Genomic DNA, 19,542 nt, shown 5'->3' on the forward strand with positions numbered 1-19,542 from the left:
CAGTTTACAACTAGTAGTAGGACTGCTGCCAAACAATGGAATGAGAAGTGAAAATAAACCTTAATTATTTCTTGTTAAAGCTTTGTCATAAATCAAGTACTTACAAATCTAACTAGTTGTTAGTAGAGCAATGAATTGATGTAGCATATCTAGATCTATGAAGTTTTTTTAATCAAATATGCAACTTGATAATAAAGAACTTGCCTTTTATACCAATTCAAATTATATTTATGCTGAACAAATAAATGATTGCCTTCTTAAAAATAGAAGTTAGAATTAAATCATTAGGAATGACTCAATCACATAATTCAATGTAATATAAGGGAACATCTATAGCTCTGTATCAACCTTCAAATAAAATTTTAAATATGACCTATTTTTCATGCTTCAATGATTTTTGATAAGCTTAATATCTGAATTTATTTATCCAATACTTTAATTTCTGTACTCCAATCAAGATACTGGGTAGTTGAAAAGATGCATCTGTTAATAAAATATCATAAACTGGTTTATACTGTAACTGTAGCCATTTACAGTCTATATAGCTATATATAGCTAATATCTAATGGTTGTAGTTCTATCATGAATATAAGAGCACATTTTTAAACCTTACCCGTTGGAAGAAATCTTCTGCATTTTCTTCTTCATGGTCATTACCTGGAATAAAAAAAGGGTAATTCAAAAGATAGATAATCACAATTTTCTTGAAAAGTTCCATCATTTTTGTTCAGTACACTGACCTTCCTATTATATGTTTTAGCAGTATCTAACATCTTTAGCATGTGAAAAAATGTAGTTCTTTTATAAGATTATGTATAGCATGGTTCAACTGTGATTTATCTTACAGAATTCGAAGGATTGTTCTATAAAATTCTGATTTATCATATGTATACAGCAACAGCTCTGATATTTGCATCCGTTTCTCAGTGTGCAAAACTGACATAAAAACCAGATTTATAGAAAACTTATGACTATATATTAAGATTTCACAATCTTGATTTTTAAACTGTACATGTGGAGTTGAGACTGAACTTCATTTAAAAAGAGGAATTATTATATACAAAATGACAATCATCATGAATTATGAATAATTTTTATGAAAGTCTTTTCAATAAGACACAGCAAATGTCAAAGATTGACACTTCTTTAAAGTAGTATTTGTTTTAATACTGAAATACAAACAATTACCACACAAATCAATGACTTTCCTATTGTTTATTTTCTATCTTGCTGATTTATTGGTCTTTTCAACTTGGTTCAATAAGGTTTTATTTATATACTTTTACTTTTTGAAGTGACTGGTAGACATGCAAACTGTACAATAGGATCAATTCTACAACAAACATTCCACCAAGTGGGCTATAATAAAATTGCTTAATAATCAAACCTTTTTAAATTGTTATCAAAAACTTGTAGATCTGTAAGTCTAATGTTTACTTATAATTTACAAGTCAGGCTACTTTATTGTACAAACAATTTGCTAATCAATAAATGTCATTAAAGATATAAAAAGGTTTAGTTTTGCTAAAACATGCATTTGAAAAGTCTGTTCTTATAATAAATGTGTCATCAATTAAATATGGCAAAAATCTAGAGTATTTCCGTTCCATAGAAATAAAAATACCTTTTAAATATCCAATTCAAATAAAAAATTGGCTTCTCCATTCTCTACATGTTATTAACAAAAAGACTTTAATGATTTCTTTAATATCATTTTTCATAACTAAATAAACATCTCTGGTCTATCTTAAGATTGTATGTCCAAACCTGTCTTTCTTATTACACCTATATCCTTGAAAATACAAGTGACATGTTTACTTTCTTAAAAATATTGGTTTGCCTACAGAAATTTCCCAAAAAAACTTTTAAAAACCTGTACATTTTGTATTCAAAAATAGAAAAATTGTGAACTTAAGTATTTATGAAATTTATCAGAAAGGTAAAAAATACATTATCTGTTTAAGTGTTAGTAACGTAATACTTAACTTATAAAAATGTTTATAATTATGTTTTAATTGGTTATGAAAGGACAAAGTTCACTTTTGGCCAAATATGGTCTTTAATTTCATCTTCATCATAAAGGCCACAATTTAGTTCTTAAAAGGGGCACTTTCAATAGCATTAAAGCTAAGTTAATCATTTTTTTTATAAAGTACTCCAGTCAGTATATTTTGGATAAATATTCCAAATACGATCATTATGTGCAATTTTTTTCACCTTTTAAAAATGAAAACCCTGACCACAAACTATGATCCAAATGAATCCCTAGACACAAAAATTTTCTGGATCAGGGGTAAATTATGCCAATCAAAATGCTTTAAATTGTGGAAAAATTCAACAGCAACTGACAGTACAACTCAAATAATTCATCGAGTTGACTGGCAGTATAAAGTATATACTTGAATTAATATCAAAATACATGTGAAAGAACAATTCTTCAGATTTCAGCAAATGTTAAAAGTACCAAAGCCTTTGATATAATTAAAATCATGTAAGTCTTGCAATACAAAATACATAATAAAGTTGTCGTTTTGAACCATATTATCCTAAGATATCCCAAATTCAAAGTAGCCAAATCAGGGTTGGAACTGGTTACTTCTTGAAATATATTACCACTTCACAACAAATCTTTCTTCATTGCAATATGTCAACGATCAATTATTGCCTTTCTTATGTTAATATGAAAATACTTCTGTAGCACAGCACTCATACCAAACCCATTGATTTCAGCTGTATACTGTAAGATTTGTCAATCATAATTATATGTCATACGGTCTCATACCCAAAGTATGGAGGTTACAAATGGACTGGAATAAAAACAAGGTATTTTATCTTTGTGTACATCACAAGTACGAAATAACTAAAATTGCAGTTGTCTTTTAAATATTTACAAGATTAATCATTTTTTCAATATGCAATGAAATGATTAAGTTAAACAAATCATATTTGAACAATGTAGACAGCATTTATTTCAGCATATTTTGCCCCACAAAGCCACGTCTAATCTAATTATTTGTCTGTTTAGGAAATACAAAATAGCTATAGAAGTTCAAATTTTTCTTCATTTTACATATTAAATTCTCTAGGCTTATTTATGTGATGAAACAGTCTAAACTAAGGTCATTGATGCTTTTAATCTCGTGCAAATATTTCCAACAGTTTGAAAAAGTGACCCGTTTTTATGTCATCTCAAAATGACTGAAATAGTAAAAAAAAATCTGGATCCTCCTTGTGCTAGATTTATTATCCTAATAAATATCCATTCCATGTTTTACTGTAGACCCCCATCCAAAACAATTGTGTCAATCCATAAGAGAGAAGATATCACTTTTGATGTCTGTTACCAAGTTCGAGTCAGACATGAGAGGTATTTCTAGTGTCTTAGTAAGACTAGTAAGCCTGTTTTTGTACATCACAAATTCAATGAATCGATTGATATTAATGAAATCTACAGGTGTAAAATTATATAAATTGTCTGTTTGCCACCTGTTACCCAACATAAACAAACGACTTTCATTTCTAATTTATCTCTTCCATGTACTTTAACTGCTATGCACAATCTTCAAAGAATAGATTTTAAGTCAGTTTAGTTTCTATCTAGAATCAAAAAGTTGATAACAGAAGTATGATGAAAGAATAATCCACAACAGGTTAAATGATCCTGTAGTAGTAATTTTACTGGTATATATAAAGTAAGAAGATGTGGTATGACTGCCAATGAGAAAATCATCCACCACAGGTCAAATAAGACAATTTTAGCATTTAAAGGTCATCATATCTGCTTCAACAATGAGAAAAAAAAACTGTAATGCATACATGTTATGATGTATGTAGCTATAAAAGGCCCAGACATGAAAAACTAGAGGCTCTAAAGAGCCTGTGTCGCTCACCTTGGTCTATGTGAATATTAAACAATGGACACAGATGGATTAATAACAAAATTGTGTTTTGGTGATGGTGATGTGTTTGTAGATCTTACGTTACTAAACATTCTTGCTGCTTACAATTATCTCTATCTATAACAGTACTTTCTGTGGAAAATGTTATTGAAAATCTTCAAATTTTAAGAAAATTGTTAAAAATTGACTATGAAGGGCAATAACTCCTTAGGGGGTCAATTGACTTATTTTTAGTTCTTACTTTGCTGTACATTATTGCTGTTTACAGTTTAAATCTATCTATAAAAATATTCAAGATAATAACAAAAAAACAGCAAAATTTCCTCAAAATAACCAATTCAGGGGCAGCAACCTAACAACCGATTATCCAATTCATCTGAAAATTCCAGGGCAGATAGATCGTGACCTGATCAACAATTTTACTTCCTGTCAGATTTGCTCTTAATGAATTGGTTTTTGAGTTATAAGCCAAAAACTGCATTTTACCCCCATGTTCTATTTTTAGCCATGGCGGCCATCTTGGTTTGTTGGCCGAGTTACGGACACATTTTTTTAACTAGATACCCCAATGATGATTATGGCTAAGTTTGGTTAAATTTGGCCCAGTAGTTTAAGAGAAAAAGATTTTTCTAAAAGATTACTAAGATTTACAAAAAATTGTTAAAAATTGACTATAAAGGGCAATAACTCCTAAAGTGGTCAACTGACCATTTTGGTCATGTTGACTTATTTGTAGATCTTACTTTGCTGAACATTATTGCTGTTTACAGTTTATCTATATCTATAATAATATTCAAGATAATAACCAAAAACAGCAAAATTTCCTTAAAATAACCATTTCAGGGGCAGCAACCCAACAACGGAATGTCCGATTCATCTGAAAATTTCAGGGCAGATAGATCTTGACCTGATGAACAATTTTACCCTTGACAGATTTGCTCTAAATGCTTTGGTTTTTGAGTTATAAGCCAAAAACTGCATTTTACCCCTATGTTCTATTTTTAACCATGGCTGCCATCTTGGTTGGTTGGGTCACCGGACACATTTTTTAAACTAGATACCCCAATGATGATTATGGCCAAGTTTGGTTAAATTTGGCCCAGTAGTTTCAGAGGAGAAGATTTTTGTAAAAGTTAACGCAGGACGACGACGACGGACGACGACGCTGGACGCCAAGTGATGAGAAAAGCTCACTTGGCCTTTCGGCCAGGTGAGCTGAAAAACCAACAAAATGACAGAAATTGTGTAAAAATAAATGGGGAATGTTTCCATGGGACTTAGATGATGCCCCCCGCTTGCATATCATATAAAGTGACTTAACAGAAGAACAGTACGTCACAGTTTATTTCTAACAAAAGCATTTAAAAACACATATTCAGAAATTAGTATACCAGCTGATGAACACAATAGCCAACAAAATACTTATTTTCCAGTTATACATGTATGTTGAAGTCACAAAATAAAGATGAGGAGATGTTGTAATGTTTGCCATTGATATAAATTATCCACAAGATGATAGATGAAAGAAACTTAAGGTCAAGGTAGTGTATGACCTTCAACAATTAGCAAAACCCAAACAGTAAAGTCAACTATACAAAGCCCTAACTATCCTTACAAAATATGTCTTTTTTAAATAAATTTTACACAAACTTATTGTGAAGTTGATGGTTTATACTAAAAGTCTTCAGTAATTATATCATATATGCATATTTTATAACAGGCTCTGGCATAAAAACACATAGTTACAAGATGACTTGCTAAAGGTACATGTATGCAAGTACAAGTACTTTTTCAACAGCAGTTTCTTTTCTACAGACTGATGATATAAGAAGTCCTTCACACATAGGAGCAGTGTAATTTGACACTGACAGGAAGTCAAGTACTTTCTCCTCAAATACCTAGTTGACAGAGGATAGCTTGCCAAATTGAAAATAATGATAATGCTGGTGTCATGCAAAGTAGAGACTAATTTCAATGATATTTCTGCTAGTAATTCTATTTAGAATACAGATTTAAAGTTTAATGCATGTTTGGTACCAAACTGCATTCTTGACTTCTGTTCAATCATATCTTTTATCAGCCATATAGTATTACATATACATGTATATCTGAATTATGATGGTATATTGATAAAATGATAAAAAGTCCTGACAACATAGAAAATGGTAGTAAAATCAATTGATTGATTGAAATATGATTACACTAAAACAATAAATAAATGTAAGCTTATAGGACATGTAGGATTACTGTGTCACTCTGTACCAGTAACTGTGACATTCAATAAATGTTATTAGTTCTCCTTTTAATTTAGTCTTAAAACATGTCCAATGCAGTTTATGTTCACAACTTCACAAAGAACTATTTTTCCAATTCTGGAGAATTAATGGGTTTCAATTGAAGTCTTTTAGTTTTAGACAAAACAAAATTCTAGCAATAAATAATTCCACTGAAACAACAATTTTCAACAGGATTATTTGATAAGGTATAAAGAGTCAATGTCTATATAATAGTTTGAAAGGATTTTCATGATCAGTATGCAATTGCTCAAATAAGCCATGGATATATCTTTACTCAAAAGTGAGCTACATCATGTATTATTTTTTCAAGATAACAAATTTATCTAGAACCAAGGCAACAAGTAACAGTCTGGGAATTCATGGCAAGCCATAACTCTACAATGTTATGGTAACCCATAACCTTCATAGTTATGGATATCCATAACTGTGCATTTTGAGGGTGGGAGAAATTATTTTTCATTTATCTTGATAAGGTTATGGGCATCCATTACCTTTCTAGTTAGGGTTTACCATAACCTTCGGTCATAAAAAGGTTTTGGTAGTCCATACCATAAACAAAAGGCTGTATTTCGTGTCTTCCTGATCCATGCTGATCATGTCATCCATATCAGAATACAATACAATTATTAGAGAAAATATAAATGTTAGAATTTTATCCTCGGTATAAAGACATCAGACAGTGGCGGATCCAGAACTTTTCCTAAGGGGGGGGCCCGCTGACTGACCTAAGAGGGGGCCCGCTCCAGTCATGCTTCAATGATTCCCTATATAATCAACCAAATTTTTCCCACGAAAAGGGGGGGGGGCGGGCCCCCCATGCATCCGCCTATGCGCATCATTCGTAAATATAGCTCAACATGCAGACTTCTAATACGTTCAGGTATTTCACATCCAATTTTTTATGGAAATATTCTTTATAAAGCACAAAGGTGTCAGTATTCACCTCAGAAACTTACAAAACATTTGAATAGACTTATTAAGAAGGGATATAATTACGATACTGTTGTCAAGTCATTAAAGATTGCATTTTTTGGCGTTAATATTGAGTCACTGATAAGGTCTTTGCATCGGAACTAAACACATTTATTCTAAAAACAGTTGTTGGCATGACACGGGTTATGTTCTTCTCATATATGTTATGATGGTATGATACTAAACCCCTAACGGGAAGGATTGTGCCTGATGTTCATATGATGAAATCATAATCTTTCAGTCAGTTTAATTGAAGTCTGGAGCTGGCATGTCAGTTAACTGCTAGTAGTCTGTTGTTATTTGTGTATTATTGTCATTTTGTTTATTTTCTTTGGTTACATCTTCTGACATCAGACTCAGACTTCTCTTGAACTGCATTTTAATGTGCGTATTGTTATGCGTTTAATTTTCTACATTGGTTAGAGGTATAGGGGGAGGGTTGAGATATCACAAACATGTTTAACCCCCCCGCATTTTTGCGACTGTCCCAAGTCAGGAGCCTCTAGCCTTTGTTAGTCTTGTATTATTTTAATTTTAGTTTCTTGTGTACAATTTGGAAGTTAGTATGGCGTTCATTATCACTGGACTAGTATATATTTGTTTAGGGAGCAGCTGAAGGACGCCTCCGGGTGCGGGAATTTCTCGCTACATTGAAGACCTGTTGGTGACCCTCTGCTGTTGTTTTTTATTTGGTCGGGTTGTTGTCTCTTTGACACATTCCCCATTTCCCTTCTCAATTTTAGACCTATAAAATTTGATTGGAGTATAAACCCAGCAAACACAAAACATCTTTAAAATGTTATTAAAATGTTGTGTCTAATGTCATGAAAATATCACAAAAAAATCGACTTATTTTCTTTCAAGTGAGACTGTGCCATAAAAATGTTTTCAAAATGTTTTTAGATGTTTTTGATTGATATCTAGATCATATCAATATAAAAATTTCTGTACTTTTGATTGAGTTTCCTGCTTTTTTTAGTAACAAATCATTAGTTTAATTTATACACAGTGATTCATTCTATATACAAACAAGAATAAATCAGTTGTTTTGCTAAGCATATGAAAATTCACAATTCAAAGAATCTAAAAACAAGAAATATCAATTTTTACTAATCCAAAATAGCAGACACAACTCATCATGGTCAAGCCACTTACCAAATATTAAGTCATTATGTTCAGCAGCATTACTAATAAAAGTAATGAAAAATTTGAGAATATTCAACATTTTGAAATGCAATGTATAAGCAAACAGGAAACAGGTGCCAGATACAAAAATGTTCACACATCACAGTTTATCACTATCAAGCAGCTTATCAAATATAAACTCATCTTGATCAGCAGTTTTGGGAAAAACAGTAATGAAAATATTTGTTGGACAAAATCGACAAATATAGGTGGACAGACAACAGACAGCGCAAGAAAGCCCACATTCCTACCACAATGGTATAATGTTTAGTTTTTAACTCTCAACTTTTATTACCTATCTTATACACATGCATATGTCAACCTGAACATGCATGCCATATTTGCCATTGGACATTATGCAAACATTATACACATTATAAGTTGAAATTACATTGACTAAAACTTGTGTCCCAAATTCAGATTTTTCAATACAACTTCTCTTTCTAAACTAAAACGTTACACTTCTAAAAGAATCCTAAAAGGGGTAAATTTTAAGTCAATAATCATTGATAATTGGCTTAAATGAGAACAAAACACCATTTTACATCAATTATTTGATTTATTTAAGAATACATTGAAAAAGTCAATCAATTGTCTTATTCAAAATCACTTGGAATGTCTTGTAGTGTCTTTATATCTTTTTCTTGCTGTGCCATGCTTCTGAAAGAAAGAAAAATAATCTTATATTCATATATAAACTTCTTGCACATTCCTTTAATAGAGAACAATTCACGTTGCCTAAAGCATGTACATCCCCTCCTCTTTAAAGTTTTGAAACAAATTATAACGATGATAGTCTGTCAGAAGGGGACGATAAATGGCTGACCGTGTTAAGAGAGCAATATGCCAGGCTATATATATGAAGATGTCTATCTAGGGCTATTTTATTCTAAAATTAACAGTAATAAAATTAAAAACTAATAAAATACTATTAGTCTGAACTTTTTCTGTTCTCCACTTATATCTTTGAAATTTTACTCTTCTTCAAGATACCATGGATATATAACATGAGCTGTATTTCATTTTTATTTACATGTTGGCAACCCCCCTTTTTTTCATTGCAAGAACTGCCTTTATCTGTTATATGGGTATCAATCATTTTGTCAATTATTCGTTCAGCTTGTTCAATGAAATAAACAACTGCTCCCTATTAAAGTTACGGATATCCGTAACCTTTCTTTTGTTTTGGTAAACCGTAACCATTCAGGTGAAAAAAAGTTAGGGTTAACCATAACTTTCGTATATATTTTGTTTTTTGACCGAGTTTGGAAAAGCGTAATTTCTTTAAATAAAAGCGTAATTGCGTATTTGAGTATTGCAAAATGTAAATTAATCATTTGTATAACACTACATGCAAGTTCATTCATGTGTAACATATAATATTGCCGCAGTCGGCGTATTTATACGTACCCCTTGAATGCGATGTCGAAGGTTGTTGTTCGTCCATTTTTACACAGTGACCCGGATGTCAATGTAAACAAAATACCGACTTCGGTGAGGTAACGGTTTGAGATCCGGAATATATCGAAAGCGACCATGAAGACGTCACCGTAATAAAATGAAAGAGGATTAGGTATTGGTATCTCAAAACATTAAAAGGTTATGGGTTACCATAACATTGTAGAGTTATGGCTTGCCATGAATTCCCAGACTGAGTAATGTATATCACTTCCGCAACTTTTGCAAAACGTAGGTACAACATATATACCAAATCATAATTGAATTCTTAATGCTCACATATTTAAATGAAAAATACAATACATGTATCATACCTATTTTCAAATAGATTGATAAACATCTTAAATCTAGAGGTCAAACAGATACCATGATCTGAGGTAATAAACCCTCATCTAAAGTGCATCTCTTAAATTGTCTCAAGTACTTTAAACTTAATGGCCATGTAGAAAACTTGCAAATTAAGAAGCTTGCAAGTAATAAATGCCATATCATTCTGTCAGCTGAAATAAGAACCATGTCTTCATGCTACATGCTTGTGATCATTATTCATTTCCATTTTATTTATTTTACATTCCTCAAAACAACAATTGCAGTATCAAATTTATTCTGTTTATTATGTTTCCACAGAATCTGGGTTTTGAGGTTGAGTTGAGAGAGCTCTGGTAATGAAAATATGTATTAAGAAGAATACAAAATGTCTTAACACTTATATGTATCATATAACTTTTTTTAACTGACAATTTTAGCCACCTCAACCAGCATTTTCTTTATATTCCTTGATGACCAACATTACAAAAAAAAATCAACAGGCACTTGACATGTCTAAAGTACTATATATATATATATGTTTTCCCAATAGCTGTCAAGTTTAAGTTGCTAATTTCTTCATGTGACTGAAATAGTCATCAAAGAACAAACAAATACCCAACACATGTAAAACTAGACCAATCCTAGTCTTTAATTTTTTTCTGACCCATAAAAAAATGAACAGAGAAACACTAGTTTACATACAATGAAAGGCTTCTGCCATAATGATAAGAGGAAAATAAAAGTTGTTTCAACTACCTAAACCTGAACACCTGCATATTAAATTTTCTTGAGAAATTGCACACTTCATCAGCGGTAATTAAGGAACAGTAATTTTTTGCATCACACAATGCACATGCCAACTGCAAAATATATCCCATTATTCAAATAAAGGAAGATTTTTTTTCTTGTTTTTGAATTAGTCATCATACAGTTGTGGTTTCTTAATAGATAACTTAACCACGATAATAGGTGTTTAAATCAGACTGAAAATACGCTTATTGCCAATAAAATGATACACAGATCTACTAAGCAGTTAAACAGTCAAATCAGTTCAATAAGTAACATGAATATCTGATAAAGAATAACCGTACCCTGGCCATGGTTTGCTGGTAACTCCCTTGATGCAACTATTGCACATGTGCCAAATGTAGAGCAGGAACAACCTACCCTTCCAGAGCACCTTATGCAGCAATAGTGTTTTGGGGATTTGTTTGTCTTTTCATTTCTTCAGCTGTGGAGCCTCGTGGAGCAAGGTTGTTTTTCTTCGACTTCTGATTTTGAATCTTCCATCTCTTCTTTGCACCAAGTTACATTGTATATGATAGTAGGTCAATAACAAAATGTAGTATGATAAATACTATAAATGTTTGCACCTGTCCTAAGTCAGAAATCTGATGTACAGTAGTTGTTGTTTGTTTATGTAATTTATTCTTGTTTCTGGTTTCTCGTTTTTTTTTAAATTTTATATGGATTAAACCCGTTTGAATGGTTTTACACTAGTAATGTTGGGGCCCTTTATAGCTTGTTGTTTGGTGTGAGCCAAGGCTCCGTGTTGAAGGCCGTACATTGACCTATAATAGTTTACTTTTTTTAAATTGTTATTTGGATAGAGAGTTGTCTCATTGGCACTGACACACCACATCTTCCTATATCTATATATAGCCATAAAATTAAGTACCGGTACTGAATTTTTCCAATAATTTCAACTGATTTTTTAATAAAGTTCAGGCAAAATATCTACAATATAAAAGTGACAGATTGATTAATTGTTGATATTTGACACCACTTTAAGCACGATTGACAATATCTGACCTCATGGTGTTTACAGGGCAAGTATAATAGTGGATGAACTACAGTAACTTTGAAAACTCAGCCATCAATTGCTTAGGCCCTTGATAATGAACTGACCACAGAAGCCAAACTAATTGCCCTTTTGACCAAGTTAGATAATTAGGTTATAAAAAGTATGTTTTCTACATGTGACAGTGATTTTTGGTTTTTTCATGGGCAAGAATAATTATATACATGTACACTTGTCATGGAGATCAGCAAAATAATTGAAATCAACAATACCTTTAATTGACTTAATGTAATGTCAGGCTTATTTTGATGACAGCATTAATATTTTTATTTTTATCTTTGACAATGCCAAAATAAAGGTTTTAGTAGACGTTTTTATTATAATTGTTGGTCACAATAATAATGTTGGCAATATGACCTTTCGCACTACTAGGTTGTAAAACACCAATAATCAATTGACAAAATAAGGTTGTATTTAAAGTATTATATATATTTTTTAGTATATATATGTCGTGTACATTTTATTATATATAATTTTTAGTATATATGTCGTGTACATTTTCAATGAACTAGTATACATTTTTATTTAGGGGTCAGCTGAGGCCCACCTCCTGGTGTTGGATTTTCTAGGTGCATTGAAGACCCATTGATCTTTGGTCTGGTTGTTGTCTCTTTGACATATTCCCCCATTCCCATTCTCAATTTTATCTCTGAATTTTAATTGGACTTACAAAATCATAAAGTATATATAATGTTAAACATGAACTTGGAATATATATATATATTTATATATACAACTCGTCTAAACATCAACCCAACAATGTTAGATCTGTAAATTTGCTTTCGCAAATTTTAGGTTCTTCCCTCGCCGGGATTCGAACCCATGCTACTGTGATATCGTGACACCAAATCGCCTGCACTGCAGCCGTCCCGCTAGACCCCACGACCACCTGGGCTCTCAAAAAAAGAGCTTTCGCTGATCGTGTGTTACCTTTCCTCGTCAGTTTTAATCTAGCGGCGTACTACAGTACATGATATATAAGGTATGAAGATGTTATTGTTACAAATCAGCTAAATTATCTATAGTAAAGGATCCTACAAATTAATGTGATATACAGTCACAGAAAATAATTATATTTATAAGTACGTCTGAGTCAGTGACAACTCTACAACAGATGTATCCATCGGATCGCCATCAATGATGGTGATACATGGCTGTGTACATAATGTATATACAACTCGTATACAACTCGTCTAAACATCAACCCAACAATGTTCGATCTGTAAATTTGCTTTCGCAAATTTAAGGTTCTTCCCTCGCCGGGATTCGAACCCATGCTACTGTGATATCGTGACACCAAATCGCCTGCACTGCAGCCGTCCCGCTAGACCCCACGACCACCTGGGCTCTCAAAAAAAGAGCTTTCGCTGGTCGTGTGTTACCTTTCCTCGTCAGTTTTAATCTAGCGGCGTATTACAGTACATGATATATAAGGCATGAAGATGTTATTGTTACAGATCAGCTAAATTATCTATAGTAAAGGTTCCTACAAATTAATGTGATATACAGTCACAGAAAATAATTATACTTATAAGTACGTCTGAGTCAGTGACAACTCTACAACAGATGTATCCATCGGATCGCCATCAATGATGGTGATACATGGCTGTGTACATAATGTATATACAACTCGTATACAACTCGTCTTAACATCAACCCAACAATGTTAGATCTGTAAATATATATATATGCATCCACACTATCAATGCAAACTTTACTCAAATAAGTGTAATACAGGTACTCTATTAGCATATATTTGAATTATATAAAAAAAAAAACTTCTTGTTAAAATTTGAAGAAAAAAATTCCCAAATCTAATAACACTTCATCAATATGTTGTAAAACCTAACAACAATACTATAAGATAATATACAGCTAAGGAATGACATCATGAATTAATTTCCTACTGTGATTCTACTTAAATTCAAATCAATCTTGAATATACTTTGTATTTATATACATGTAAACCCATATAGATATATACTTGCTAAAACCAATAATTTCTATAGACCTTGAATATATCAGTTGTACATTTGTACATGTAGGTGTCAATGAAATTGATTTTACCTCTTTACATCTGTGAGAATGTACCTCTGACATGTCTGATGGACTAATTATAGAATGATTCACTTGAAAATTGGTGACTGCAAAATTTATTCTTCTCTTAAATATTTGAATTGACACATGTTTCTATTTTACAATGAATAAAACCTGCAAAAACTGTACTTTAAAAAACATTCTTAAAGAGGAGCAAGTGCTAACAAGTATAAGGATAAACTGCACTGCTTAAAATTAAAGCAGTCCTCAAAGAAAAAGAAAAAAATAATAGATATAAATGATGTTCACCATAAAACAAAATGATACTTCGGACCTCACTTGGAAAAGTACTTAAAAAACAATTAATTAAAAACATTTTTATACCAGGTACTGTATTGTAACAAACCTAACTTAATAAAAGAAACCTGACCATAAAAAACTCATCAAAGTTACCAGGCCTGTAATATGGTATACTAGATGCATGATTTGTCAAATGAACATCTGACTGCAATAAGTTTGAAAGTCAAATCAAAATCATAGTTGAGGTGTTTAACACTGAAACTACAGTTCTGTAGGACAGTTTAATAAGAAGTGTTTCAGAAAGACATATATTCCTCAGACGCTCATGTATACAGGTATATACTTTGCCATTGGTCTATAAACTACTACATGTAGCATGTACAATATTGAATGTTGGTGTTTTTCACACCACTTTTAAGTGTTACTTTTGGCCAATTTTTTATTGGTGACTCCCTGAGGAAGCCAGAGTGCCTGGAGAAAACCATAACCTACCTACAATAGGAAACTGACAATCCTTGTCAATTAAGATTGGAGTCCAGTGCACCAGCTGCACCAGCAGGGTTCAACTCACAACCTCAGTGTTTACTCAGGCTAGTGATTACAGTAGTACTTAGACCACATTGCCACAGAGGCCCCAGCATGCACAATATGTCAGTCAATTAAAACCTACATGTACTTGATAAACACAAAACAAGAAAATCAACAAGATATTTGAAAACCAATTTTACAAAAACAAAAATTGTGCCAGTCAAAAACATAGGAATACATGTATATACATGTATGGTAAAAATATAAACAGAAACACTGATACTTATCAATTGTTGTTTGAAAAATCATGTTAAGTAGTACCAAAAAACTTGTCTCATCAAAATATATGTACTTATACAAATGTTTATATGCATGTACGGGTAAATAAGGTCATGGTCAAAAGAAAGTGATGGATTGACTAATTTTCAGCATAAGCATTCACATTGTAGGTTATAAAAGAAGTACATGTATCTTGGTCTAACAGCAATACTTCAAATGTTTCTTTTCTTTCAATTTTATGGCATACAAGAAAAAAATATGAGATTTTTACAATTGGGCAGTTTTATATATATTATATGTTTCTGTTTTTAAAATAAATAATCTATATACCCTCAATAAAATGTTGACACAGAGAATGAGATATGTCTTGCCTTTATGTAATTAAATTTGATAGTATAATGCAATTGTTGAAATTAAAATGTAAACATGTTAACTATACTTAAGCTTAAGTACAGTATATTAATATTCTAGAAAAATGCAGAACTATTTTTATAACATCTGTACGTCATGTCTTTTCAATGTTTATCAAAACATAATCCATAACTTTATTGGACGAATTCAACTTTAATATTTTCCAAATATGAGATTATTAGATAAATCTACATAAAGCAATATATTTAATGTTTAAGATATCTTGACATGATAATATACAGATCAAATATCATCTTTCAATCGTGTTACGTTGATATGAATCTTCAATCTTCATGTCCATTCAAATAATTCTGAATTTTTATAAGGGTATGAAAATTTGTCATATTAAAATCTTAAAATGAAACATATCTTTTCAAATATCAGAAAAAATCATTTAATGATTTATTCTATTACAAAAAGTGCACTGATGATATCCTTTTGAAATATAATTGTGGCGTACACTTGCTTCTTTATGTTAAGCTATTGAATTGTTTGAACAGCACTTCAGCGCTTGATACCAAGGAACTCGGAAGATCAATCAGGATTGTGTAAATTATAAGAAAGACATTGTCTGTGACGTAAACATTTCAAGCAGGTGACCTTATATGTTACCTGATCGGGATAGGTCTATATTGGATCTGTATAGTATCTCGGATAAATTTAATCAGTAAATCCTAAAGGATGAACATTAAATCTTGAATAAATATAAAAAATTACACTTCCTCTTGTAGATACCAAGACAACTCCAGTTCAAATATTCTGCCTCCTGGCATAGTACTTTATATTTAGTTTGAAGTGGAATGAAATCCACAAAAAAAAACATTTGATGACATGCTGAAGTTGATGTGTGCAAACCTTTTTTCTGCATGAGATACATTGTACATTTGAAATATACATGTAACAAGTGATTCACCTAACTGATATGTTTTGCTCTAAGTCTTCTAAATAACCAATCTGTTCATAAAATCATGCAAACCAAAATTTAAAAGTAATTTCTCAAAAACTTATATTTTACATGTCCATGTAATTGTGCAGAGATAATTATGAATCATGAGTTACAAGTATATTATGCACCACATCTTTTCTTTTCCATTGTAATGTTTTTACATGTATTTGGATGTCACTGCTAATTTTTTGCATGCAAGATACATGTAAAATTTGTGGTATATTTATCAATAATTAAAGTATAACGTGTACATTGTACATGTATTGTTCTTCCTTTTAGTATATATATATATATATATCAATCAGACCCTTAGTTTTTCTACTGAATTGTTTCACATTTCAATGTCATGTCCTGGGCCTTTCATACCTGACTTCTGTGGTATGGCATATGCATTTACTCATTGTTGAAGGCTGTACAGTAACCTATAGTTGTAAATTTCTGTGTCATTTGGTCTCTTGTGAAGACTTGTCTCAAGGGCAATCATACCATATATTCTTATTTATATTACACATACTGCAGTAGACATACAAATACATCATAAACTGTTCATTTAAACTGTATATTTATCATTAATTTTAAGTTGTGCTTAATATTTAACAGTTAAATTTCTGAAATAAAAATATTTTGAAATCTTTAAGTGCATTGAGTTAATATTAGGTCAGTCTTATTAGACATGTGCTAACCTAGAACTTTAAACTAAACAAAACAATTATAATAATGGAGTTTTTAAAGTAAACATTTAAAGATAGAATACATGTACTTATTCATGTGGAGCTATTTCAATTAAGCTTATTTTCTTTGTGCTTGTAAACTTGGTATCAAATGTAAACAAAGAAATTCATTTTTGCTGTTTAGTTTATTTCTTTCATTCATAAAGATATATATTTCATATCTACACTACTGTACATGTATAAGAAGTAAATCTAAGTGTATGAAACCTCTTAATATTAAATGGAGACAACTGACATTTTTACCCTGAATTTGTCTATCAACAGTAACTGGATCTGGACTTTTATATATATATATAACATGAATTAAAAAAGCTATTTATACTTTCGTTCATTATAAAAAATGCATGAACATACATGACTTTTTTGTATAGCTTATTACTTTTTAGAAATCTAAAATACAATAAACTAAAAAGTTGCATGCATTTCCAGTGAGTCAAAATTCTTTTACAGCAAATTAATACTATTAAAATGTAAAATGTAATGTATAAATATATTATTATTGGGTTTTGCCTTTCAAAATGCATACATGTACCCACAACACATGTTAATATACATTTTCCAGTAAGGGCCCTGGTCTGTTTTTGGTTTACTTATAATTCAGAGAATTCTAATCTAAATTTGTTTGCTAATATTGAGCATGTTGAGTGACCTAAATTTTTGTACAATTTCAACATGAGCAATGTTCAAATTGTTTAATCTTCCATAATTTATTTTTTTGGAAAGAAAAACAGCTTTAACTCATTAACTGAAATACTGTCATTACCTTTCCTCTTAAGCTTGCAATTGGCTCAATATCTTTAATTGTTTTTACATAGGCGGTAATGGTAACGTTTTTTCCTGTAGCTCAGTCCATATCGTAAACTTGGATATGTATGATAGCTCGTTTCGAAGCTGTGACATTTTCACATATGTGGTTAAATTTTCGGGGTACATGTACGAAGTGAGATTACTTTTTCCGTAAATTAGCAAACCCCGAACATCCTTTTGTGATGCGGCTCCTTGTGGTAAAATATCCCCTTTTTAACACAATAAGTTCTTTGAAAATGTAATACTTTGAACACATTCAATAGCTCCATAGTTTTTACACATTTATTTTATGTTCCTCTACTTTCCTAATCACCACAAATAATTAAGTTCAGTCATTTGTTAAAAATAGAAACATGTCCAATATCACTACACAGAGATTTTTTCTTTACACGTGACTTTTGAGTTCCTCATTTCGTGGCGCATTAGGGATGTTGTCCCAATTGTTTGACATTATAATTATATATATTAAAATTAATATAAGATTCATACATTCCAAACTTTTCCATATAAATGTATATATATATCATAGGCTTTTAGCAATACTACAATGCAAGATAATAACCAGGTGCTCCGCAGGGCGCAGCTTTATACGACCCCAGTGGTCGAACCCTGAACAGTTGGGGCAAATTTGGTCACAATATTCAAGCTTGATACTGTCTGAATTTTGATTGTGATCAAATTTTTGACATAATATAGGTTTTTGCCACAAAATAAATGTGGTTCAAGATCTAACACATCTATTGCAAAATACTGTGCAATTGAATATTTCTTCTTGAAAAAAATTTTCAAAATTTGAAATTTGAAAAATGTTGAAAAAAAAAAAAATCCCTTAAAAAAATGATAAAATGAGAAACCCCCCCTTGGAGCAATAACCCTTAAACTCAATCCCATGCTCCCCTTTGTTATATGGTACATTGTGGTACAATTTCAGAGAGATCCATGCCATTACACACAAGGTATTGTCTGGAAACTAGAAAAATGCTTGTTTTGGCCCCTTTTTGGCCCTTAATTCCTAAACTTTGACCCCATAACTCCTTAAATAAATCCAAACCTTCTTCTTGTGATTTTAAACATTGCAGTATACAGAGCAATTGAAATACTGGTAAACAAGTTATTATCCTGAAACTAGAAAAATGCTTGTTTTGGCCCCTTTTGGGCCCCTAATTCCTGAACGGTTCGGACCATCATCCCCAAAATAAATCCCAACCTTCCTTTTGTGGTATTGAACCTTCTGAAAAAATTTCATTAAGATCTATTCACTTAAACTAAAGTTATTATCCGGAAACCAAAGTTTTTTCCGACGACGACGACGCAGACGACGACATCATACCATTATACGAACCCAAAATTTTTTTGGGGTCGTATAAAAACTGACTGAAAGAAAAGGCACTCATTCACCTAATCTTTACAAGTGCAATTATTTTTGCTTTGATGTATGAAATTTAATTCCACCCTTAAATATCAAAGTGACACATTTATATTTAAACACTAATAATTCAATACTTTCCTTCATACAAATAGT

General features: G+C 31.4%; 1 protein-coding gene and 1 long non-coding RNA gene across 2 annotated transcripts in view; both read right to left on the minus strand.

Annotated features, from left to right (window-relative positions):
• The window catches only part of LOC139488880 (protein bicaudal C homolog 1-like), a 72,115-nt gene that overhangs the window by 49,227 nt on the left and 3,346 nt on the right, over positions 1 to 19,542 (minus strand). Inside the window, exon 2 of the mRNA XM_071274832.1 lies at positions 614 to 657. Within this exon, the coding sequence (XP_071130933.1) occupies positions 614 to 657 (44 nt within the window). The remainder of the gene's footprint in view (positions 1 to 613; positions 658 to 19,542) is intronic.
• On the minus strand, positions 8,893 to 10,006 carry LOC139488824 (uncharacterized). The gene is made up of 2 exons (XR_011656088.1): positions 9,764 to 10,006; positions 8,893 to 9,013 (listed from the first exon to the last, which is right to left on the minus strand). It is a non-coding gene; the product is annotated as an uncharacterized lncRNA (long non-coding RNA).

This window comes from Mytilus edulis, chromosome 9 (assembly GCF_963676685.1).
Source record: "Mytilus edulis chromosome 9, xbMytEdul2.2, whole genome shotgun sequence".
Taxonomy (NCBI): Eukaryota; Metazoa; Mollusca; class Bivalvia; order Mytilida; family Mytilidae; genus Mytilus; species Mytilus edulis.